Source organism: Ranitomeya variabilis, chromosome 2, assembly GCF_051348905.1.
Source record: "Ranitomeya variabilis isolate aRanVar5 chromosome 2, aRanVar5.hap1, whole genome shotgun sequence".
NCBI classification, from domain to species: Eukaryota; Metazoa; Chordata; class Amphibia; order Anura; family Dendrobatidae; genus Ranitomeya; species Ranitomeya variabilis.
This window is the reverse complement of record NC_135233.1, coordinates 358,118,410-358,145,141: the sequence shown is the minus strand read 5'-3', so window position 1 is coordinate 358,145,141 and position 26,732 is coordinate 358,118,410. Positions and strand designations below refer to the sequence as shown.

Sequence of the window (26,732 nt, the reverse complement as noted above, 5' to 3'; positions counted from 1 at the left end):
TAAGGTGTTATCCACATAACAGTATTGGCCATAGAAGCAGTTTTGCTCACCTGGTTCGGTTGTGTGAGATACAACACTTAGAGGGCATAGATAAATGGAATCCCAGCTGCTGTAGTGCCACAGGTTGGAAAATCCAAAGCAATGATTGATTAAGAAAGGTAAAACTCCCTTTGTCCTACTTGTGTTTGATTTGTTTCTTGAAAGGATTCATGCCAGCAGTGCAGCAGACCTGTTTTTCCTCCCTCCATTAATCCATGCCAGATTTATCATAGCACTCCAAACTAGTGACAGACCATACTCCACTGATCCAGTACAAAGAGCCAGCTCTTATCTGTGAATGATGGGAGCCAGCAGCCCACTGAGAGCCACTTGCAGTTTCTAATTGACTCTCACTGGGGGTAAAATTACTGTTAGTCCGCCAGTGGTATCAATTCTCAGTTTTCACTGTGTCATACTGTGAGGAGTTTCCATAAATATGTGTTTTTCTGCTTGTGAATGCATATTTAATGTGGATCAATTTAGTATCCAAAAGAGTTGGCTCTATTTGGTGATTGAAACCAATTGATTCTGCTCACTAAAAAGTGTCCTGACGATCACTAACCCTGACTTCACGCCAAGCTGAGACTGAGTAAGCACTGACAGCAGAAGTATTGTGCAACAGCTGTAACTCTGCACTTTACCTCATCTAACCTGGTTTTATTGATTACATGTTGGAACACTGCCCTGTACTTGCAAGAATATAAATACACAAGCATAGAAAACAGAAGGAGCTGTAGGGGCTGAGGCTCAAGATGGCTCTGTCTATTTCAGCAACGATTCTCCTGGCTACTGGAGTCACTCTCCTTATTTATCTCATGAAATGGTGGGGTAAGGTCAAACAGAAGGACCTGCCACCAGGACCTACCCCTCTGCCCGGCTTGGGGAATATCCTTCAGATCAGCACTACAGAAATGCCACAGTCATTAATTAAGGTAAGAAAACTTATTTGTAATCTTACTCTTCATACGGAACTGGTTATATAGTGATTCCAACAATAACTTTGCTGTGAAAGTAACAGTAGTTTCAGCATAATCCAGTGATAGATAAAGGAAACCTTAAGGCCCCGTCTCACATAGCGAGATCGCTAGCGAGATCGCTGCTGAGTCACAAGTTTTGTGACGCAACAGCGACCTCCATAGCGATCTCGCTATGTGTGACACGTACCAGCGATCAGGCCCCTGCTGCGAGATCGCTGGTCGTGTCGGAATGGCCTGGACCTTTTTTTGGTCGTTGAGGCCCCGCTGACATTGCTGAATCGGTGTGTGTGACACCGATCCAGCGATGTCTTCACTGGTAACCAGGGTAAACATCGGGTTACTAAGCGCAGGGCCGCGCTTAGTAACCCGATGTTTACCCTGGTTACCAGCGTAAATGTAAAAAAAAAAAAACAGTACATACTCGCCTTCTGATGTCCGTCAGGTCCCTTGCCGTCTGCTTCCTGCTCTCACTGACTCCCGGCCGTACAGTGAGAAGTGAGAGCACAGCAGTGACGTCACCGCTGCGCTCTGCTCTCAGTGTACGGCGGCTCAGTCAGAGCAGGAAGCAGACGGCAAGGGACCTGGACACCGAAAGGCGAGTATGTAGTGTTTGTTTTTTTTGGTAACCAGGGTAAACATCGGGTTACTAAGCGCGGCCCTGCGCTTAGTAACCCGATGTTTACCCTGGTTACCCGGGTGCTGCAGGGGGACTTCGGCATCGTTGAAGACAGTTTCAACGATGCCGAAGTCGTTCCCCTGATCGTTGGTCGCTGGAGAGAGCTGTCTGTGTGACAGCTCCCCAGCGACCACACAGCGACTTACCAACGATCACGGCCAGGTCATATCGCTGGTCGTGATCGTTGGTAAATCGCTATGTGAGACGGGGCCTTTAGGGATTGTGAGTACTCTAGGTGAAATGCCGAGAGACAAAGAAAACCCTATATTAAGGGTCACCTATCTAACCCAAGAAGAGGTATGAAACCTGCTAAATAAGATTAAAATAGATAAATCTCCAGGGCCTGTCGACATACACCCACGAGTACTAAGAGACCTAAGTAATGTAATAGACAAACCATTATTTCTTATATTTAGGAATTATATATAGCAACAGGGTTTTTCCACAGGACTGGCACATAGCACATGTGGTACCAATATTCAAAAATAGCTGTAAAAGTGAACCTGGAAATTATAGGCCAGTAAGTCTAACCTCTATCATTGGTAAAATATTTGAAGGGTTTCTGAGGAATGTTATTCTGGATTATCTCAATGAAAATAACTGTTTAACTCCATATCAGCATGTGTTTATGAGGAATCGCTCCTGTCAAACCAATCTAATCAGTTTTTATGAAGAGGTAGCTATACTGGACCAAGCTGAGTCACTGGACGTGGTATATCTTGAGTTTTCTAAAGCGTTTGATACCGGGCCACACAAGAGGTTGGTACAAAAAAATGAGAATACTGGGTCTGGGGGAAAATGTGTGTAAATGGGTAAGTAGCTGACTTAGAAAGCAGAGAGTTGTTATAAATGGTATATTCTCTAACTGGGTCGCTGTGACCAGTGGGGTACCGCAGGGGTCGGTGCTGGGACCTGTTTTCTTTAACATATTTATTAATGATCTGGTAGAAGGTTTACACAGTAAAACATATTTGCAGATGATGCAAAACTATGTAAAGCAGTCAATACAAGAGAAGATAGTATTCTGCTACAGATCGATCTGGATAAGTTGGAAACTTGGGCAAAAAGGTGGCAGATGCGGTTTAACAATGATAAATGTAAGGTCATACTCATGGGAAGAAGGAATCAATATCACCATTACACACTGAATGGGAAACCACTGGGTAAAGCTAACATGGAGAAGGACTTGGGGATCCTAGTTAAGATAGATATACCTGGAGCAGCCAGTGCCAGGCAGCGGCTGTCAAGGCAAACAGAATCATGGGGACCATTAAAAGAGGTCTGGATACACATGATGAGAACATTATACTGCCTCTGTACAAATCCCTGGTTAGATCACACATGGAGTACTGTGAACAGTTTTGGGTACCAGTGCTCAGGAAGGATATAATGGAACTAGAGAGTGTAAAAAGGAGGGCAACAAAATTAATAAATGGGAGAGGGAACTACAATACCCATAGAGATTAGCAAAAATAGGATTATTTAGTCTAGAAAAAAGACGACTGAGGGGCGATCTAATAACCAAGTATAAGTATATAAGGGGACAATACAAATATCTCTCTGAGGACATGTTTACGCCAAGGAAGGTGACGGTCACATGGGGGCATTCTCTGTGTCTGGAGGAGAGGTTTTTCCACCAACATAGAGGAGGTGGTGATGGCGAACTCAGTCTAGGGGTTCAAGAGAGGCCTGGATGTCTCCCTGGAGTGTAACAATATTGTACCTTACAGTTATTAGGTTCTTTAGAAGGACGTAGATCTGGGGATTTATTCTTACAGAATATAGGCTGAACTCGATGGCAAATGTCTTTTTTCGGCCTTGCTAACTATGTTACTCTATAAAATCACTGTTACATTGGCTAATTTATCACAGTTTGTTCCTCCTGCTCAGTTGGCTAAATACAGATGGTCATAAACAGCAGCCTATACTCCCCTGTCAAACTTACAGTGTGAAAGAGAAAAAGAGGGGCATTTGATGCCCCCACTTCTTATGTTGAACTGATAAATACTTAAAAAGGGAGATATTATGATGATTATTGAAAGTTAGACAACCTGAAAACCTAATTCCAAAAAGATGTGACACTGTGTAAGATGATACAATTACAATCTATGTATATAAAAATGTGTGTGTGTGGGTGTGTGTGTGTGTGTGTGTGTGTGTGTGTGTGTGTGTGTGTGTGTGTGTGTGTGTGTGTGTGTCAGCAACCAATCACTAAGCATCTTTCATTTCACTAGAGCTGTTTATAAGAAGCTGAGCTGTGATTTGTAGTAACTGAGGCCTATTATTCTTATCATTTCTATGGTGCTATCGTCCTTCTGTAAAGCTGGAAATAACATCATTTATTACTGTGCCGACACAGACTGCAGGTGGAGCCCAGGGAGAGCCCAGTATCATACAAGATAGGATTAGACACAAGGCTCAGCAGACTGTATCACACAGGATAGGATTAGATACACGACCCAGTATCACACAGGACAGGATTAGATACATGGCTCAGCAGACAGTAACACACAGGATAGGATTAGATACACAGCCAAATATCACACAGGATAGGATTAGATACACGGCGCAGCAGACAGTATCACACAGGATAGGATTAGATACACGGCTCAGCAGACTGTATCACACAGGATAGGATTACAAACACGGCTCTGCAGACTGTATCACACAGGATAGGATTAGAGACACAGCTCAGCAGACAGTATCACACAGGACAGGATTAGATACGCGGCTCAGCACACAGTATCACACAGGATAGGATTAGAGACACAGCTCAGCAGACTGTATCACACAGGATAGGATTAGTTACATGACTCAGCAGACAGTAACACACAGGATAGGATTAGAGACACAGCTCAGTAGACAGTATCACACAGGATAGGTTTAGAGACATAGCTCAGCAGTAGTGTTGAGCGATACCGTCCGATACTTGAAAGTATCGGTATCGGAAAGTATCGGCCAATACCGGCAAAGTACCGGATCTGATCCGATACCGATACCTGATACCAATACAAGTCAATGGGACTCAAGTATCGGAAGGTATCCCTGATGGTTCCCAGGGTCTGAAGGAGAGGAAACTCTCCTTCAGGCCCTGGGATCCATATTAATGTGTAAAATAAAGAATTAAAATAAAAAATATTGATATACTCACCTCTCCGACGCAGCCTGGACCTTACCGCTGTGAACCGGCAGCCTTCTTTGCTTAAAATGAGCGCGTTCAGCACCTTCCATGACGTCACGGCTTCTGATTGGTCGCGTGCCGCTCATGTGACAGCCACGCGACCAATCAGAAGCCGTGACATCATCCCTCAGGTCCTAAATTCCTAGAAGGTTCTTCAAAGTGGCCACCTTTTGCTTTGATGACTGCTTTGCACACTCTTGGCATTCTCTTGATTAGCTTCAAGAGGTAATCACTGGGAATGGTTTTTACTTCACAGGTGTGCCCTGTCGGGTTTAATAAGTGGGATTTCTTGCCTTATAAATGGGGTTGGGACCATCATTTGTTTTGTGCAGAAGTCTGTTGAATACACACCTGATAGACCTACTGAATAGACTGTTAGAATTTGTATTATGGCAAGAAAAAAGCAGCTAAGTAAAGAAAAACGAGTGGCCATCATTATTTTAAGAAATGAAGGTCAGTCCGAAAAATTGGGAAAACTTTGAAAGTGTCCCCAAGTGCAGTGGCAAAAACCATCAAGTGCTACAAAGAAACTGGCTCACATGAGGACCGCGCCAGGAAAGGAAGACCAAGAGTCACCTCTGCTTCTGAGGATGTTTATCCGAGTCACCAGCCTCAGAAATCAGAGGTTAACAGCAGCTCAGATTAGAGACCAGGTCAATGCCACACAGAGTTCTAGCAGCAGACACATCTCTACAACAACTGTTAAGAGGAGACTTTGTGCAACAGGCCTTCATGGTAAAATAGCTGCCAGGAAACCACTGCTAAGGACAGGCAACAAGCAGAAGAGACTTGTTTGGGCTAAAGAATACAAGGAATGGACATTAGACCAGTGTAAATCTGTGTTTTGGTCTGATGAGTCCAAATTTGAGATCTTTGGTTCCAACCACGGTGTCTTTGTGTGACACAGAAAAGGTGAATGGATGGACTCTACATGCCTGGTTCCCACCATGAAGCATGGAGGATGAGGTGTGATGGTGTGGGGGTGCTTTGCTGGTGACACTGTTGGGGATTTATTCAAAATTGAAGGCATACTGAACCAGCATGTCTACCACTGCATCTTGCAGCGGCATTCTATTCCAATCGGTTTGCATTTAGTTGGACCCTAATTTATTTTTCAACAGGACAATGACCCCAAACACACCTCCAGGCTGTGTAAGAGTTATTTGACCAAGAAGGAGAGTGATGGGGTGCTACGCCAGATGGCCTGGCCTCCACAGTCACCAGACCTGAACCCAATCGAGATGGTTTGGGGTGAGCTGGACCGCAGAGTGAAGGCAAAAGGGCCAACAAGTGATAAGCATCTCTGAGAACTCCTTGAAGATTGTTGGCAGACCATTCCCGGTGACTACCTCTTGAAGCTCATCAAGAGAATGCCAAGAGTGTGCAAAGCAGTCATCAAAGCAAAAGGTGGCTACTTTGAAGAACCTAGAATAAGAATAAGAATGCCTTCAATGTAAATGTACAATTTTCATAGTCATGAAAATATATATATATATAGTATTCAAACCCATAGTTCTGTGCCAACATTTTATGCAGATATGATGATAATTGTAAGTTAATGTCAGTGCACAATCCCACACAAAGTACTGTGAAAAGTGTCAGACAGTTGTGGAAAAAATGCTGCAAGATAAGAATTCTATCTATCTATCTATCTATCTATCTATCTATCTATCTATCTATCTATCCATTATAACATTAGTTTCACTGTCAAAAATTAAAAGCGCTTAGGACAGTATACTTTTATTAGGATCCTGTATAATAAGCTGATTATAAAGGATGCCTGCCACTATGTACCATCAGCATTTAGCTGTGAGCTGTGAAAAAACCCTGCAACATGTATTTAATGTGTCTGCAGCACCTCCACAGGAGAAATGAAGTATTACATTTTGCCCTTAATTGACTAAATGTAATCCAAGCACATGTTGGCTCCTCCAGTGAGATGCTCTTTGTTCATTCTACTCTTCTCACCAGCTAATAAATTTGGCACCTACTATGGGATTCCTACTATAAACTCAAAAATGTATACGTCTGTGTACAGTAAAGATATATATCTTTGTACCGTGTTAGCCAGTGGATAGAAAAATATTTAGAATTGAGAGTCCTCAGTGGTTGATACCTTTTAATGGCTAACTGATATCTATCCACTGGCTAACACGGTACCAAGATATATATCTTTCCTGTATCCAGTTAGCCATTAATAGGTATCAACCACTGAGGACTCTCAATTCTAAATATTTATATACGTCTGTGTAGCAATTACATCTTTTCTTCAGGGATCTCAACATTTTTTACATTTTTAGGCTGGCTTCACACTTGCGTTGGGCAGAGCTGCGAAGGGCTGCATAGTTCCTCCATTAAGCCCTGCCCACTGCCGCACCTCTTCCATTCATATCTGCCTATGTCGGCAGGCGTCCTGAGTACCTATCCTTAACATTGGGTATGTAGGCTATGCGAATGTATGCAGATGCCTACGCATGCATCATTTTGACGCTGCACCGAACTGCATCGAACGCAACATGTTGCATTTTGTTGCCGTCACGCAGCGTAAAATGAACGTAGCCCTCCTCAGCTGTGCCCAATGCAAGTGTGAAACCAGCTTTAGATAGTAAATATACAGTTTTTGCTTACAGTATATCTTACTTGTTTGGAGGATAAATTCACCAGATTTTAAGATTTTTATTTCTCTCTAGCTAAGTGAGACGTATGGACCTGTCTATACCATCTATTTTTCAAACCATAGGACCATAGTACTGATTGGGTATGATGCCGTGAAGGAAGCATTGGTGGACTGCAGCGACGCATTTAGTAACAGGGGAGACATAGGAACAGGAGAGCTTTTTTTTAAAGATTTTGGTAAGTTAAAGTAAATTAGTGTAATACCAAAAATATGATACTTTGCCATGATATTAACCCCTTTCTGCCATCTGACGTACTATCCCATCCATGTACCCTGGCCCGTCTGACCATGGACAGGATAGCACATCATTGGCGATCATCCGCGCACACTGGTGGTATGTTGCCGATAGCAGGCGGATGTCAGCTGATTCTCACAGCTGATACCTGGCCCTTTAACCCCCGGAACACTGTGATGATGCAAGATCGCAGTGTTCTGGTGCCGGCAGAGGCATAGAGAAGCATTGCGCAGGGAGGGGGCTCCCTGCGTGCTTCCCTCAGAACAATGCGATGTGATCGCGTTGTCCTGAGGTTCTCCTTTCAGACCTCCAGCTCCAAGATGGCCTTCCGGGTACTGCAGGGAGGTGGCCTCTCAGTGCCTGTTGAGAGCAGGCATCGGCAAGCCTCCTTCACTTCCTGTCAGATCGCTGATCAGATACAGTGTAGTGCAAAGTGTCAGATCAGCGATCTGACTTTATATAGTGATGTCCCATCCTGGGACAATGTAAAAAAATTAAAAAAAATATTAGCATGTGTAAAAATATTTTTTTTCAAATTCCTAAATATAGAAAAAAAATTCCAATAAATATATTTCTTTATGCAAATAAAAAAAACAATAAAAGTACACATATTTAGTATCGCCGTGACTGTAATGACCCAACCTGTAAAGCTGTCCCACTAGTTAACCCCTTTAGTGAACCCAATAAAAAACAAAAAAAGGCACAAAAACAATGTTTTATCATCATACCGCCGAACAACAAGTGGAATAACACTCGATCAAAAAGCCAGATATAAATAAACATGTTACCGGTGAAAACGACATCTTGTCCCGCAAAAATCGAGCTACAATACAACATCATCATCGAAAAATTAAAAAAGTTATAGCTCTCAGAGTAAAATGATGCAAAAATAATTATTTTTATATAAAATAGTTTTTATTGTATAAAAGCGCCAAAACATAAAAAAATGATATAAATGAGGTATCGCTGTAATAGTACTAACCCAAAGAATAGAACTGCTTTATCAATTTTACCACACACGAAACGGTAAAAACGCCCCTCCAAAAGAAATTCATGAATTGCTGGTTTTTGTTCATTCTGCTTCCCAAAAATCATAATAAGAAGCGATCAAAAAATGTCATGTGCCCTAAAATGGTACCAATAAAAACGTCAACTCGTCCCACAAAAAAACAAAACCTCACATGACTCTGTGGGCCAAAATATGGAAAAATTATAGCCCTCAAAATGTGGTGATGAAAAACTATTTTTTGCAATAAAAAGCATCTTTTAGTGTGTGACAGCTGCCAAACATAAAAATCAGCTATAAATAGTAAATCAAACCCCTCTTTATCACCCCCTTAGTTAGGGAAAAATAATAAAATAAAAAGTTATTTATTTCCATTTTCCCATTAGGGTTAGGGTTAGGGTTGAGCCTAAAGTTAGGGTTAGGGTTGGGGCTAAAGTTAGGGTTAGGGTTGGGGCTAAAGTTAGGGTTAAAGTTAGGGTAGGGGCTAAAGGTAGGGGCTAAAGTTAGGGTTAGGGTTGGGACTAAAGTTAGGGTTAGGGTTGGGGCTAAAGTTAGGGTTAGCGTTGGGACTAAAGTTAGGGTTAGGGTTGGGGCTAAAGTTAGGGTTAGGGTTTGAATTAGGGTTAGGGTTGGGATTAGGATAGGGATTAGGGTTAGGGGTGTGTTAGGGTTAGGTTTGTGGTTAGGGTTATGGTTAGGGTAGGGATTAGGTTTAGGGGTGTGTTGGGGTTAGGGTTGGAGTTAGAATTAGGGGGTTTCCACTGTTTAGGCACATCAGGGGATCTCCAAATGTGACATGGCGTGCGATCACAATTCCAGCCAATTCTGAGTTGAAAAAATCAAATGGTGCTCCTTCCCTTCCAAGCTCTGCTGTGCGCCTAGTGACTTACCCCCACATATAGGGTATCGACGTACTCAGGACAAATTGAACAACTTTTGGAATCCAATTTCTCCTGTTCCCTTTGTGAAAATAAAAAATTGGGGGCAAAAAGATAATTTTTGTAAAAAATTATGATTTTTTATTTTTACGGCTGTACGTTATAAACTTCTGTGAAGCACTTTGGGGTTCAAAGTGCTCACCACACATCTAGATAAGTTCCTTAGAGGGTCTAGTTTCCAAAATGTTGTCATTTGGGGGCTTTCCACTGTTTAGGCACATCAGGGGCTCTCCAAACGCAACATAGCGTCCAATTTTGCCTTGAAAACTCAAACGGCGCTCCTTCAATTCCAAGCTCTGCCATGCGCTCCAAAAGTAGTTCACCTGCATAAATGGGATATCAACGTATTCAAAACAAATTGTACAACAACTTTGGGGTCCAATTTCTCCTGTTACTTTTGGTAAATAAAACAAATTGGATCAGAAGTAAATGTTTTGTGAAAAAAATTTAAATGTTCATTTTTTTTAAACATTCCAAAAATTCCTGTGAAGATCCTGAAGGGTTAATAAACTTCTTGAATGTTGAATGTTTTTAGAATGGTGTCAATATTGGGTATTTTCTATCATATAGACCCCTCAAAGTGACTTCAAATGTGATGTGGTCCCCCCCAAAAAATGGTGTTGTAAAAATGAGAAATCTCTGTTTAACTTTTAACCCTTATAACTTCCTAATAAAAAAAAATGTTGTTTCCAAAATTGTGCTGATGTTAAGTAAACATGTGGGAATTGTTACTTATTAAGTATTTTGTGTGACATATCTCTCTGATTTAAGGGCATGAAAATGCAAAGTTGGAAAATTGTGAAATTTTCGCCAAATTTCAGTTTTTTTCACAATAAGTCATATCAAATAAATATTACCACTATCATGAATTACAATATGTCACTAGAAAATAATATCAGAAACACTGGGATTCATGCAAGCATTCCAGAGTTATTACCTTATAAAAGGACAGTGGTCAGAATTGTAAAAAATGGCCCGGTCATTAACATGCAAACCACCCTCGGGGGTAAAGGGGTTAATATAAAATATTCAACATCACTACATGTAAACCATATAATTATAGTACACTGCTCAAAAAAAATAAAGGGAACACTAAAATACCACATCCTACATATCACTGAATGAAATATTTCTGTTGCAAATCTTTATTCATTACATAGTTTAATGTGTTGAGAACAATAAAACATAAAAATTATCAATGTAAATCACAACTAATGTCCCATGGAGAAGGTATGGAGTTGGAATGATGCTCAAAATCAAAGTGGAAAATCAAATTACAGGCTGATCCAACTTCAGTGGAAGTGCCTCAAGACAAGGAAATGATCTTCAGTTGTGTTTGTGTTGCCTCCATGTGCCTGTATGACCTCCCTATAATGCCTGGGCATGCTCCTGATGAGGCGGTGGATGGTCTCCTGAGGGATCTCCTCCCAGACCTGGACTAAAGAATCCGCCAAATCCTGGACAGTCTGTGGTGCAAAGTGACGTTGGTGGATGGTGCGAGACATGATGTCCCAGATGTGTTCAATCGGATTCAGGTCTGGGGAATGGGTGGGCCAGTCCATAGCTTCAATGCCTTCATCTTGCAGGAACTGCTGACTCACTCCAGCCACATGAGGTTTGGCATTTTCCTGCATTAGGAGGAGCCCAGGGCCAACCGTACCAGCATATGATCTCACAAGGGGTCTGAGGATCTCATCTCGGTACCTAATGGCAATCAGGCTACCTCTGGTGAGCACATGGAGGGCTGTGCGGCCCTCCAAAGAAATGCCACCCCACAGCATTACTGACCCACTGCCAAACCGGTCATGCTGAAGGATGTTGCAGGCAGCTGATCGCTCTCCATAGCATCTTCAGACTCTGTCACATCTGTCACATGTGCTCAGCATGAACCTGCTTTCATCTGTGAAGAGCACAGGGTGCCAGTGGCGAATTTTCCAATCCTTGTGTTCTTTGGCAAATGCCAATCATCCTGCATGGTGTTGGACTGTGAGCACAACCCTCATCTGTGGACGTCGGGCACTCAGACCATTCTCATGGAGTCGGTTTCTAACTGCTTGTGCAGACACATGCACATTTGTGGCCTGCTGGAGGTCATTTTGCAGAGCTCTGGCAGTGCTCCTCCTGTTCCTCCTTGCACAAAGGATGAGGTAGCGATCCTGCTGGTGGGTTGTTGCCCTCCTACAACCCCCTCCACATCTCCTGCTAGTTCCTCCAGCCTCTGGACACTACGCTGACAGACACAGCAAACCCTCTTGCTACAGGTTGCAATGATGTGCCCTCCTGGATGAGCTGCACTACCTGAGCCACTTGTGTGGGTTGTAGAGTCCGTCTCATGCTACCACGAGTGTGAAAGCACAACCAACATTCAAAAGTGACCAAAACATCAGCCAGAAAGCATTGGTACTGAGATGTGGTCTGTGGTCCCCACCTGCAGAACCACTCCTTTATTGAGTGTGTCTTGATAATTTCCAATAATTATAGTGCTTTGGAACAAAGCACTATACTGTTATTCCATCGTGGATAACTTCTTCTTATTATAGTGCTTTGGAACAAAGCACTATACTGTTATTCCACCGTGGATAACTTCTTCTTCTTATTATTCTTATTATAGTGCTTTGGAACAAAGCACTATACTGTTATTCCACCGTGGATAACTTCTTCTTATTATAGTGCTTTGGAACAAAGCACTATACTGTTATTCCACCGTGGTAAACTTCTTCTTATTCTTATTATTCAGTCCGCACGTAATGCGGCCCGAACCGCTAAACTCACAGACTCCAGTGAGGTGTCATTTCGAAGCCAGCGTTCCTGAGAGGTGTGCTAAGTATTTTTCGTGCCGATCGGATTTGTAGTTTTTGCGCAATTTGTGTTTGAAAAAAGTCTTTCAATGCGTTTCAATAGGGAAATTGTCCCATACGTTTATAATGGGCTGGTTTCTGAGGCAATTTCTAAAAATAACTGCCACCTGGCTGATTAGCTCATTGATATGCGCAGTCAGACACAGTTACTATGCCAACGCCTATGAAGTCTACATCAGCTCACCAGGTCACAAGTTTTGTCAGATAATATCAGCTCTTAAAGTGACAGTACAGCACAATTCCAAACCACTATCTGTAGTCTTATGATTATTAGACTGTGGCCCGATTCTAACTCATCGGGTATTCTAGAATATGTATGTCCACGAAGTATATTGCACAGCCACGCAGTATACAGTGCAGAGCCGCGCAGTACACAGCGCAGAGCCGCGCAGTACACAGCGCAGAGCCGCGCAGTACACAGCGCAGAGCCGCGCAGTACACAGCGCAGAGCCGCGCAGTACACATCGCAGAGCCGCGCAGTACAAAGCGCAGAGTCGCGCAGTACACAGCGAGCCGCGCAGTATACAGCGCAGAGCCGCGCAGTACACAGCGCAGAGCCGCGCAGTACACAGCGCAGAGCCGCGCAGTACACAGCGCAGAGCCGCGCAGTACAAAGCGCAGAGCCGCGCAGTATAAAGCGCAGAGCCGCGCAGTACACAGCGCAGAGCCGCGCAGTACACAGCGCAGAGCCGCGCAGTATAAAGCGGAGAGCCGCGCAGTACACAGCGCAGAGCCGCGCAGTACACAGCGCAGAGCCGCGCAGTACACAGCGCAGAGCCGCGCAGTACACAGCGCAGAGCCGCGCAGTACACAGCGCAGAGCCGCGCAGTATACAGCGCAGAGCCGCGCAGTACACAGCGCAGAGCCGCGCAGTACAGAGCGCAGAGCCGCGCAGTATACCGCGCAGAGCCGTGCAGTGCACAGCGCAGAGCCGCGCAGTACACAGCGCAGAGCCGCGCAGTATAAAGCGCAGAGCCGCGCAGTGTAAAGCGCAGAGCCGCGCAGTACACAGCGCAGAGCCGCGCAGTACACAGCGCAGAGCCGCGCAGTACACAGCGCAGAGCCGCGCAGTACACAGCGCAGAGCCGCGCAGTACACAGCGCAGAGCCGTGCAGTACACAGCGCAGAGCCGCGCAGTATACAGCGCAGAGCCGCGCAGTACACAGCGCAGAGCCGCCCAGTATACAGCGCAGAGCCGCGCAGTATACAGCGCAGAGCCGCGCAGTACACAGCGTAGAGCCACGCAGTATACAGCGCAGAGCCGCGCAGTATACAGCGCAGAGCCGCGTAGTATACAGCGCAGAGCCCCGCAGTATACAGTGCAGAGCCCCGCAGTATACAGCGCAGAGCCGTGCAGTACACAGTGCAGAGCCGTGCAGTACACAGCGCAGAGCCGCGCAGTATACAGCGCAGACACACGCAGTACACAGCACGGACACGTGCAGTACACAGCGCAGAGCCGCGCAGTACACAGCGCAGAGCCGCGTAGTATACAGCGAAGAGCCACGCAGTATATAGCGCAGAGCCGCGCAGTACAAAGCGCAGAGCCGCGCAGTATACAGCGCAGAGCCGCGTAGTATACAGCGCAGAGCCACGCAGTATACAGCGCAGAGCCACGCAGTATACAGCGCAGAGCCACGTAGTTATACTGCCCAGTCACGTAGTATATTGTCTAGTCACATAGTATACTGCATATCCCTGTTAAAAAAAAAAAAAGAATTAAAATAAAAAAGTTACATACTCACCTCCTGGAGCGGCCGGTATCTGATGGTTGTTGCACCTCCTAGAGCGGCCGGTACACGATGCTTGTTGCACCTGGAGTGGCCGGTACCCGATGCTTGTTGCGCGCTCCGGTCCCAAGAGTGCATTGCGGTCTCATGAGATGATGACGTAGCGGTGTTGTGAGACAGAAAGACGGAAGTGCCCTTAGACAATTATATAGTAGATTACCCCGCTCACCAAATCGGACCCCGAGGGGCCCGGCCCACCAAATCGGACCCAGAGTGACCCCGCCCACCAAATCGGACCCAGAGTGACCCCGCCCACCAAATCGGACCCAGAGTGGCTCCGCCCACCAAATCGAACCCAGAGTGACCCCTTCCACCAAATCAGACCCAGAGTGACCCCTTCCACCAAATCGGACCCAGAGTGACCCCACCCACCAAATCGGACCCTGAGGTGCCCAGCCCACCAAATGAGACCCTGAGGTGCCCAGCCCACCAAATCGGACCGAGTGACCCCACCCACCAAATTGGTCCCTAAGGTGCCCCGCCCACCAAATCGGACCCAGAGTGGCTCCGCCCACCGAATCGGACCCAGAGTGGCCGCGCCCACAGAATCGGACCAAAAGTGACCCCGCCCACCGAATCGGACCTAGATTTACCCCGCCCACAAAATCAGACCCAGATTGACCCAACCCACCAAATCGGACCGCCTGAGGGGCACCCAAGTGTGAAAGTCTTGCAGGGGCAGCCCGGGCACCATTCCAAAGCACTATCTGTAGTTCCTTCAGGAAATACCCATCTAGTTATTATTATAGTGCTTTGGAACAAAGCACTATACTGTTATTCCACCGTGGATAACTTCTTCTTCTTCTTATTCTTATTATAGTGCTTTGGAACAAAGCACTATACTGTTATTCCACCGTGGTAAACTTCTTCTTATTCTTATTATTCAGTCCGCACGTAATGCGGCCCGAACCGCTAAACTCACAGACTCCAGTGAGGTGTCATTTCGAAGCCAGCGTTCCTGAGAGGTGTGCTAAGTATTTTTCGTGTCGATCGGATTTGTAGTTTTTGCGCAATTTGTGTTTGAAAAAAGTCTTTCAATGCGTTTCAATGGAGAAATTTTCCTATACGTTTATAATGGGCTGGTTTCTGAGGCAATTTCTAAAAATAACTGCCACCTGGCTGATTAGCTCATTGATATGCGCAGTCAGACACAGTTACTATGCCAACGCCTATAAAGTCTATCAGCTCACCAGGTCACAAGTTTTGTCAGATAATATCAGCTCTTAAAGTGACAGTACAGCACAATTCCAAACCACTATCCGTAGTCTTATGATTATTAGACTGTGGCCCGATTCTAACTCATCGGGTATTCTAGAATATGCATGTCCACGTAGTATATTGCACAGCCACGCAGTATACAGTGCAGAGCAGTGCAGTACACAGCGCAGAGCCGCGCAGTACACAGCGCAGAGCCGCGCAGTACACAGCGCAGAGCCGCGCAGTATAAAGCGCAGAGCCGCGCAGTACACAGCGCAGAGCCGCGCAGTACACAGCGCAGAGCCGTGCAGTACACAGCGCAGAGCCGCGCAGTATAAAGCGCAGAGCCGTGCAGTACACAGCGCAGAGCCGCGCAGTACACAGCGCAGAGCCGTGCAGTACACAGCGCAGAGCCGCGCAGTATAAAGCGCAGAGCCGTGCAGTACACAGCACAGAGCCGCGCAGAGCCGCGCAGTACACAGCGCAGAGCTGCGCAGTATAAAGCGCAGAGCCGCGCAGTACACAGCGCAGAGCCGCGCAGTACACAGCGCAGAGCCGTGCAGTACACAGCGCAGAGCCGCGCAGTTTAAAGCGCAGAGCCGTGCAGTACACAGCGCAGAGCCGCGCAGTACACAGCGCAGAGCCGTGCAGTACACAGCGCAGAGCCGCGCAGTTTAAAGCGCAGAGCCGTGCAGTACACAGCGCAGAGCCGCGCAGTATAAAGCGCAGAGCCGTGCAGTACACAGCGCAGAGCCGCGCAGTACACAGCGCAGAGCCGCGCAGTACACAGCGCAGAGCCGCGCAGTATAAAGCGCAGAGCCGCGCAGTATAAAGCGCAGAGCCGCGCAGTACACAGCGCAGAGCCGCGCAGTACACAGCGCACAGCCGTGCAGTACACAGCGCAGAGCCGCGCAGTATAAAGCGCAGAGCCGTGCAGTACACAGCGCAGAGCCGCGCAGTACACAGCGCAGAGCCGTGCAGTACACAGCGCAGAGCCGTGCAGTATAAAGCGCAGAGCCGTGCAGTACACAGCGCAGAGCCGTGCAGTACACAGCGCAGAGCCGCGCAGTACACAGCGCAGAGCCATGCAGTACACAGCGCAAAGCCGCGCAGTATAAAGCGCAGAGCCGCGCAGTAGAAAGCGGAGAGCCGCGCAGTACACAGCGCAGAGCCGAGCAGTACACAGCGCAGAGCCGCGCAGTAGACAGCGCAGAGCCGTGCAGTACAGAGCGCAGAGCCGCACAGTATAAAGCGCAGAGCCGCGCAGTATACCGCGCAGAGCCGTGCAGTACACAGCGCAGAGCCGCGCAGTACACAGCGCAGAGCCGCGCAGTACACAGCGCAGAGCCGCGCAGTACACAGCGCAGAGCCGCGCAGTACACAGCGCAGAGCCGAGCAGTACACAGCGCAGAGCCGCGCAGTACACAGCGCAGAGCCGCGCAGTACACAGCGCAGAGCCGCGCAGTATACAGCGCAGAGCTGCGCAGTACACAGCGCAGAGCCGCGCAGTACAGAGCGCAGAGCCGCACAGTATAAAGCGCAGAGCCGCGCAGTACACAGCGCAGAGCCGCGCAGTACACAGCACAGAGCCACGCAGTATACAGCGCAGAGCCACGTAGTTATACTGCCCAGTCACGTAGTATATTGTCCAGTCACATAGTATACTGCATATCCCTGTTAAAAAAAAAAGAATTAAAATAAAAAAGTTACATACTCACCTCCTGGAGCGGCCGGTATCTGATGGTTGTTGCACCTCCTAGAGCGGCCGGTACACGATGCTTGTTGCACCTGGAGTGGCCGGTACCCGATGCTTGTTGCGCGCTCCGGTCCCAAGAGTGCATTGCGGTCTCACGAGATGATGACGTAGCGGTGTTGTGAGACAGAAAGACGGAAGTGCCCTTAGATAATTAGATAGTAGATTACCCCGCTCACCAATTCGGAACCCGAGAGGCCCGGCCCACCAAATCGGACCCCGAGGGGCCCGGCCCACCAAATCGGACCCAGAGTGACCCCGCCCCCTAAATCAGACCCAGAGTGACCCCGCCCACCAAATCGGACCCAGAGTGGCTCCGCCCACCAAATCGGACCCAGAGTGACCCCTTCCACCAAATCAGACCCAGAGTGACCCCTTCCACCAAATCGGACCCAGAGTGACCCCTTCCACCAAATCGGGCCCAGAGTGACCCCGCCCACCAAATCGGACCCAGAGTGACCCCACCCACCAAATCGGACCCTGAGGTGCCCAGCCCACCAAATCAGACCCTGAGGTGCCCAGCCCACCAAATCGGACCGAGTGACCCCACCCACCAAATTGGTCCCTAAGGTGCCCCGCCCACCAAATCGGACCCAGAGTGGCTCCGCCCACCGAATCGGACCCAGAGTGGCCGCGCCCACAGAATCGGACCAAAAGTGACCCCGCCCACCGAATCGGACCTAGATTTACCCCGCCCACAAAATCAGACCCAGATTGACCCAACCCACCAAATCGGACCGCCTGAGGGGCACCCAAGTGTGAAAGTCTTGCAGGGGCAGCCCGGGCACCATTCCAAAGCACTATCTGTAGTTCCTTCAGGAAATACCCATCTAGTTCTTATTATTATTCAGTCCGCACGTAATGCGGCCCGAACCGCTTCACTCACAGACTCCAGTGAGGTGTCATTTCGAAGCCAGCGTCCCCAAGAGGTGTGCTAGGTATTTTTCGTGTCGATCGGATTTGTAGTTTTGGCGCAATTTGCGTTTGAAAATGTTTTTTCCCCTCATTGTAATGCTTTTCAATAGGGAAATTTTCACATAGGTTATAATGGCCGGGTTTCTGAGGCAATTTGAAATGTACCTGCCACCTGGCTGATTAGCTCATTGATATGCTCAGTCAGGCCCAGTTACTATGCCAACGCCTGCGAACTGTACATGACCCTAGCAGGACAGTTTTGGCAGATAATATCAGCTCTTAAAGTGATAGCACAGCACAATTTCAAAGCACTATCTATAGTCTTATTATAATTATTGCCCCGCTCACCAAATCGGACCCAGCCCGCCAAATCGGACCCAGAGTGGCGCCGCCCGCCAAATCGAACCCAGAGTGGCGCCGCCCGCCAAATCGGACCCAGAGTGGCGCCGCCCGCCAAATCGGACCCAGGGTGGCGCCGCCCGCCAAATCGGACCCAGGGTGGCGCCGCCCGCCAACTCGGACCCAGGGTGGCGCCGCCCGCCAAATCGGACCCAGGGTGGCGCCGCCCGCCAAATCGGACCCAGGGTGGCGCCGCCCGCCAAATCGGACCCAGGGTGGCGCCGCCCGCCAAATCGGACCCAGAGTGGCGCCGCCCGCCAAATCGGACCCAGAGAGGCGCCGCCCGCCAAATCGGACCCAGAGTGGCGCCGCCCGCCAAATCGGACCCGGAGTGGCGCCGCCCGCCAAATCGGACCCGGAGTGGCGCCGCCCGCCAAATCGGACCCGGAGTGGCGCCGCCCGCCAAATCGGACCCGGAGTGGCGCCGCCCGCCAAATCGGACCCGGAGTGGCGCCGCCCGCCAAATCGGACCCGGAGTGGCGCCGCCCGCCAAGTCGGACCCGGAGTGGCGCGGCCCGCCAAATCGGACCCGGAGTGGCGCGGCCCGCCAAATCGGACCCGGAGTGGCGCGGCCCGCCAAATCGGACCCGGAGTGGCGCGGCCCGCCAAATCGGACCCGGAGTGGCGCGGCCCGCCAAATCGGACCCGGAGTGGCGCGGCCCGCCAAATCGGACCCGGAGTGGCGCGGCCCGCCAAATCGGACCCGGAGTGGCGCGGCCCGCCAAATCGGACCCCGAGTGGCGCGGCCCCCCAAATCGGACCCCGAGTGGCGCGGCCCCCCAAATCGGACCCCGAGTGACCCGGGCCACCAAATCGGACCCAGAGTGGCCTCAACCCTGAGGGGCTACAACTACCAAACCAGCACCTGAGGGGCACCCAAGTGTGAAAGTCTTGCAGGGGCAGCCCGGGCACCATTCCAAAGCACTATCTGTAGTTCCTTCAGGAAATACCCATCTAGTTCTTATTATTATTCAGTCCGCACGTAATGCGGCCCGAACCGCTTCACTCACAGACTCCAGTGAGGTGTCATTTCGAAGCCAGCGTCCCCAAGAGGTGTGCTAAGTATTTTTCGTGTCGATCGGATTTGTAGTTTTGGCGCAATTTGCGTTTGAAAATGTTTTTTCCCCTCATTGTAATGCTTTTCAATAGGGAAATTTTCACATAGGTTATAATGGCCGGGTTTCTGAGGCAATTTGAAATGTACCTGCCACCTGGCTGATTAGCTCATTGATATGCTCAGTCAGGCCCTGTTACTATGCCAACACCTGCGAACTGTACATGACCCTAGCAGGACAGTTTTGGCAGATAATATCAGCTCTTAAAGTGATAGCACAGCACAATTTCAAAGCACTATCTATAGTCTTATTATAATTATTGCCCCGCTCACCAAATCGGACCCAGCCCGCCAAATCGGACCCAGAGTGGCGCCGCCCGCCAAATCGGACCCAGAGTGGCGCCGCCCGCCAAATCGGACCCAGAGTGGCGCCGCCCGCCAAATCGGACCCAGAGTGGCGCAGCCCGCCAAATCGGACCCAGAGTGGCGCCGCCCGCCAAATCGGACCCAGAGTGGCGCCGTTCGGCCAAATCGGACCCAGAGTGGCGCCGCCCGCCAAATCGGACCCAGAGTGGCGCCGCCCGCCAAATCGAACCCAGAGTGGCGCCGCCCGCCAAATCGGACCCAGAGTGGCGCCGCCCGCCAAATCGGACCCAGAGTGGCGCCGCCCGCCAAATCGGACCCAGAGTGGCGCCGCCCGCCAAATCGGACCCAGAGTGGCGCCGCCCGCCAAATCGGACCCAGAGTGGTGCCGCCCGCCAAATCGGAACCAGAGTGGCGCCGCCCGCCAAATCGGACCCAGAGTGGCGCCGCCCGCCAAATCGGACCCAGAGTGGCGCCGCCCGCCAAATCGGACCCAGAGTGGCGCCGCCCGCCAAATCGGACCCAGAGTGGCGCCGCCCGCCAAATCGGACCCAGAGTGGCGCCGCCCGCCAAATCGGACCCAGAGTGGCGCCGCCCGCCAAATCGGACCCAGAGTGGCGCCGCCCGCCAAATCGGACCCAGAGTGGCGCCGCCCGCCAAATCGGACCCAGAGTGGCGCCGCCCGCCAAATCGGACCCAGAGTGGCGCCGCCCGCCAAATCGGGCCCAGAGTGACCCGGGTTGACCAAATCGGGCCCAGAGTGACCCGGGCCACCAAATGGGACCAGAGTGACCCGGGCCACCAAATGGGACCCAGAGTGACCCGGCCCACCAAATGGGACCCAGAGTGACCCGGCCCACCAAATGGGAGCCAGAGTGACCCGGCCCACCAAATGGGACCCAGAGTGACCCGGCCCACCAAATGGGACCCAGAGTGACCCGGCCCACCAAATGGGACCCAGAGTGACCCGGCCCACCAAATGGGACCCAGAGTGACCCGGCCCACCAAATGGGACCCAGAGTGACCCGGCCCACCAAATGGGACCCAGAGTGACCCGGCCCACCAAATGGGACCCAGAGTGACCCGGCCCACCAAATGGGACCCAGAGTGACCCGGGCCACCAAATCGGACCCAGAGTGACCCGGGCCACCAAATCGGACCCAGAGTGACCCGGGCCACCAAATCGGACCCAGAGTGACCCGGGCCACCAAATCGGACCCAGAGTGACCCGGGCCACCAAATCGGACCCAGAGTGACCCGGGCCACCAAATCGGACCCAGAGTGACCCGGGCCACCAAATCGGGCCCAGAGTGACCCGGGTTGACCAAATCGGGCCCAGAGTGACCCGGGCCACCAAATCGGGCCCAGAGTGACCCAGGCCACCAAATGGGACCCAGAGTGACCCGGCCCACCAAATGGGACCCAGAGTGACCCGGCCCACCAAATGGGACCCAGAGTGACCCGGCCCACCAAATGGGACCCAGAGTGACCCGGCCCACCAAATGGGACCCAGAGTGACCCGGCCCACCAAATGGGACCCAGAGTGACCCGGCCCACCAAATGGGACCCAGAGTGACCCGGCCCACCAAATGGGACCCAGAGTGACCCGGCCCACCAAATCGGACCCAGAGTGACCCGGCCCACCAAATCGGACCCAGAGTGACCCGGCCCACCAAGCCTCAACCCTGAGGGCTACAACTACCAAACCAGCGCCTGAGGGGCACCCAAGTGTGAAAGTCTTGCAGGGGCAGCCCGGGCACCATTCCAAAGCACTATCTGTAGTTCCTTCAGGAAATACCCATCTAGTTATTCTTATTATTATTCACTCCGCACGTAATGCGGCCCGAACCGCTTCACTCACAGACTCCAGTGAGGTGTCATTTCGAAGCCAGCGTCCCCAAGAGGTGTGCTAAGTATTTTTCGTGTCGATCGGATTTGTAGTTTTGGCGCAATTTGCGTTTGAAAATGTTTTTTCCCCTCATTGTAATGCATTTCAATAGGGAAATTTTCCCATAGGTTATAATGGCCGGGTTTCTGAGGCAATTTGAAATGTACCTGCCACCTGGCTGATTAGCTCATTGATATGTGCAGTCAGGCCCAGTTACTATGCCAACGCCTGCGAACTGTACATGACCCCAGCACAGTTTTGCCAGATAATATCAGCTCTTAAAGTGATAGCACAGCACAATTTCAAAGCACTATCTGTAGTCTTATTATAATTATTGCCCCGCTCACCAAATCGGACCCAGAGTGGCGCCGCCCGCCAAATCGGACCCAGAGTGGCGCCGCCCGCCAAATCGGACCCAGAGTGGCGCCGCCCGCCAAATCGGACCCAGAGTGGCGCCGCCCGCCAAATCGGACCCAGAGTGGCGCCGCCCGCCAAATCGGACCCAGAGTGGCGACGCCCGCCAAATCGGACCCAGTGTGGCGCCGCCCGCCAAATCGGACCCAGTGTGGCGCCGCCCGCCAAATCGGACCCAGAGTGGCGCCGCCCGCCAAATCGGACCCAGAGTGGCGCCGCCCGCCAAATCGGACCCAGAGTGGCGCCGCCCGCCAAATCGGACCCAGAGTGGCGCCGCCCGTTAAATCGGACCCAGTGTGGCGCCGCCCGCCAAATCGGACCCAGAGTGGCGCCGCCCGACAAATCGGACCCAGAGTGGCGCCGCCCGCCAAATCGGACCCGGAGTGGCGCCGCCCGCCAAATCGGACCCGGAGTGGCGCCGCCCGCCAAATCGGACCCGGAGTGGCGCCGCCCGCAAAATCGGACCCGGAGTGGCGCCGCTCACCAAATCGGACCCGGAGTGGCGCCGCCCGCCAAATCGGACCCAGAGTGGCGCCGCCCGTTAAATCGGACCCAGTGTGGCGCCGCCCGCCAAATCGGACCCAGAGTGGCGCCGCCCGCCAAATCGGACCCAGAGTGGCGCCGCCCGTTAAATCGGACCCAGTGTGGCGCCGCCCGCCAAATCGGACCCAGAGTGGCGCCGCCCGCCAAATCGGACCCAGAGTGGCGCCGCCCGCCAAATCGGACCCAGAGTGGCGCCGCCCGCCAAATCGGACCCAGAGTGGCGCCGCCCGCCAAATCGGACCCAGAGTGGCGCCGCCCGCCAAATCGGACCCAGAGTGGCGCCGTTCGGCCAAATCGGACCCAGAGTGGCGCCGCCCGCCAAATCGGACCCAGAGTGGCGCCGCCCGCCAAATCGGACCCAGAGTGGCGCCGCCCGCCAAATCGGACCCAGAGTGGCGCCGCCCGCCAAATCGGACCCAGAGTGGCGCCGCCCGCCAAATCGGACCCAGAGTGGCGCCGCCCGCCAAATCGGACCCAGAGTGGCGCCGCCCGCCAAATCGGACCCAGAGTGGCGCCGCCCGCCAAATCGGACCCAGAGTGGCGCCGCCCGCCAAATCGGACCCAGAGTGGCGCCGCCCGCCAAATCGGACCCAGGGTGGCGCCGCCCGCCAAATCGGACCCGGAGTGGCGCCGCCCGCCAAATCGGACCCGGAGTGGCGCCGCCCGCCAAATCGGACCCGGAGTGGCGCCGCCCGCCAAATCGGACCCGGAGTGGCGCCGCCCGCCAAATCGGACCCGGAGTGGCGCCGCCCGCAAAATCGGACCCGGAGTGGCGCCGCTCACCAAATCGGACCCGGAGTGGCGCCGCCCGCCAAATCGGACCCGGAGTGGCGCTGCCTGCCAAATCGGACCCAGAGTGGCGCCGCCCGCCAAATCGGACCCAGAGTGGCTACAACTACCAAAACAGCGCCTGAGGGGCACCCAAGTGTGAAAGTCTTGCTGGGGCAACCTAGGCACCATTCCAAAGCACTATCTGTAGTTCCTTCAGGAAATACCCATCTAGTTCTTATTATTATAGTGCTTTGGAACAAAGCACTATACTGTTATTCCACCGTGGATAACTTCTTCTTATTATAGTGCTTTGGAACAAAGCACTATACTGTTATTCCACCGTGGTAAACTTCTTCTTATTATAGTGCTTTGGAACAAAGCACTATACTGTTATTCCACCGTGGTAAACTTCTTCTTATTATAGTGCTTTGGAACAAAGCACTATACTGTTATTCCACCGTGGTAAACTTCTTATTATAGTGCTTTGGAACAAAGCACTATACTGTTATTCCACCGTGGTAAACTTCTTATTCTTATTATTATTATTCAGTCCGCACGTAATGCGGCCCGAACCGCTAAACTCACAGACTCCAGTGAGGTGTCATTTCGAAGCCAGCGTTCCTGAGAGGTGTGCTAAGTATTTTTCGTGTCGATCGGATTTGTAGTTTTGGCGCAATTTGCGTTTGAAAAAAGTGTCTCAATGCGTTTCAATAGGGAAATTTTCCAATACGTTTATAATGGGCCTGATTTCTGAGGCAATTTCTAAAAATAACTGCCACCTGGCTGATTAGCTCACTGATATGCGCAGTGAGACCCAGTTACTATGCCAACGCCTATAAACTCTACATCAGCCCACCAGGTCACAAGTTTTGTCAGATAATGTCCGCTCTTAAAGTGACAGTAGAGCACAATTCCAAAACACTATCTGTAGTCTTATAATTATTGCCCCGCTCACCAAATCGGACCCAGCCCACCAAATCGGACCAGAGTGCCCCCTCTTGCCAAATCGGACCCAGAGTGGCGCCGCCCGCCAAATCGGACCCAGAGTGGCGCCGCCCGCCAAATCGGACCCAGAGTGGCGCCGCCCGCCAAATCGGACCCAGAGTGGCGCCGCCCGCCAAATCGGACCCAGAGTGGCGCCGCCCGCCAAATCGGACCCAGAGTGGCGCCGCCCGCCAAATCGGACCCAGAGTGGCGCCGCCCGCCAAATCGGACCCAGAGTGGCGCCGCCCGCCAAGTCGGACCTAGAGTGGCGCCGCCCGCCAAATCGGACCCAGAGTGGCGCCGCCCGCCAAATCGGACCCAGAGTGGCGCCGCCCGCCAAATCGGACCCAGAGTGGCGCCGCCCGCCAAATCGGACCCAGAGTGGCGCCGCCCGCCAAATCGGACCCAGAGTGGCGCCGCCCGCCAAATCGGACCCAGAGTGACCCGGCCCACCAAATCGGACCCAGAGTGACCCGGCCCACCAAATCGGACCCATAGTGACCCGGCCCACCAAATCGGACCCAGAGTGACCCGGCCCACCAAATCGGACCCAGAGTGACCCGGCCCACCAAATCGGACCCAGAGTGAGCCGGGCCACCAAATCGGACCCAGAGTGACCCAGGCCACCAAATCGGACCCAGAGTGACCCGGGCCACCAAATCGGACCCAGAGTGACCCGGGCCACCAAATCGGACCCAGAGTGACCCGGGCCACCAAATCGGACCCAGAGTGAACCGGGCCACCAAGTCGGACCCAGAGTGACCCGGCCCACCAAGTCGGACCCAGAGTGACCCGGCCCACCAAATCGGACCCAGAGTGACCCGGCCCACCAAATCGGACCCAGAGTGACCCGGCCCACCAAATCGGACCCAGAGTGACCCGGCCCACCAAATCGGACCCAGAGTGACCGGGCCCACCAAATCGGACCCAGAGTGACCCGGCCCACCAAATCGGACCCAGAGTGACCCGGGCCACCAAATCGGACCCAGAGTGACCCGGGCCACCAAATCGGACCCAGAGTGACCCGGGCCACCAAAATCGGACCCAGAGTGACCCGGGCCACCAAATCGGACCCAGAGTGACCCGGGCCACCAAATCGGACCCAGAGTGACCCGGGCCACCAAATCGGACCCAGAGTGACCCGGGCCACCAAATCGGACCCAGAGTGACCCGGGCCACCAAGTCGAACCCAGAGTGACCCGGCCCACCAAGTCGGACCCAGAGTGACCCGGCCCACCAAATCGGACCCAGAGTGACCCGGCCCACCAAATCGGACCCAGAGTGACCCGGCCCACCAAATCGGACCCAGAGTGACCCGGCCCACCAAATCGGACCCAGAGTGACCCGGCCCACCAAATCGGACCCAGAGTGGCCTCAACCCTGAGGGGCTACAACTACCAAACCAGCGCCTGAGGGGCACCCAAGTGTGAAAGTCTTGCAGGGGCAGCCCGGGCACCATTCCCAAGCACTATCTGTAGTTCCTTCAGGAAATACCCATCTAGTTCTTATTATTATTATTCAGTCCGCACGTAATGCGGCCCGAACCGCTAAACTCACAGACTCCAGTGAGGTGTCATTTCGAAGCCAGCGTTCCTGAGAGGTGTGCTAAGTATTTTTCGTGTCGATCGGATTTGTAGTTTTGGCGCAATTTGCGTTTGAAAAAGGTGTCTCAATGCATTTCAATAGGGAAATTTTCCAATACGTTTATAATGGGCCTGATTTCTGAGGCAATTTCTAAAAATAACTGCCACCTGGCTGATTACCTTATTGATATGCGCAGTGAGACCCAGTTACTATGCCAACGCCTATAAACTCTACCAGCCCACCAGGTCACAAGTTTTGTCAGATAATATCAGCTCTTAAAGTGACAGTACAGCACAATTACAAAGCACTATCTGTAGTCTTATCATTATTGCCCCGCTCACCAAATCGGACCCAGCCCACCAAATCGGACCAGAGTGCCCCCGCTTGCCAAATCGGACCCAGAGTGCCCCCGCCCGCCAAATCGGACCCAGAGTGGCGCCGCCCGTCAAGTCGGACCCAGAGAGGCGCCGCCCGCCAAATCGGACCCAGA

At 51.5% G+C, this 26,732-nt stretch overlaps 1 protein-coding gene across 1 annotated transcript in view; it reads left to right on the top strand.

Annotated features, from left to right (window-relative positions):
* Positions 1–752: 752 nt before the first annotated feature.
* Positions 753–26,732, top strand: part of LOC143805900 (cytochrome P450 2C8-like) — a 114,518-nt gene continuing 88,538 nt past the window's right edge. The window contains exons 1-2 of the mRNA XM_077285652.1: positions 753–971; positions 7,564–7,726. Coding sequence (XP_077141767.1) covers positions 792–971; positions 7,564–7,726 — 343 coding nt within the window. The 5' untranslated portion in view covers positions 753–791. The remainder of the gene's footprint in view (positions 972–7,563; positions 7,727–26,732) is intronic.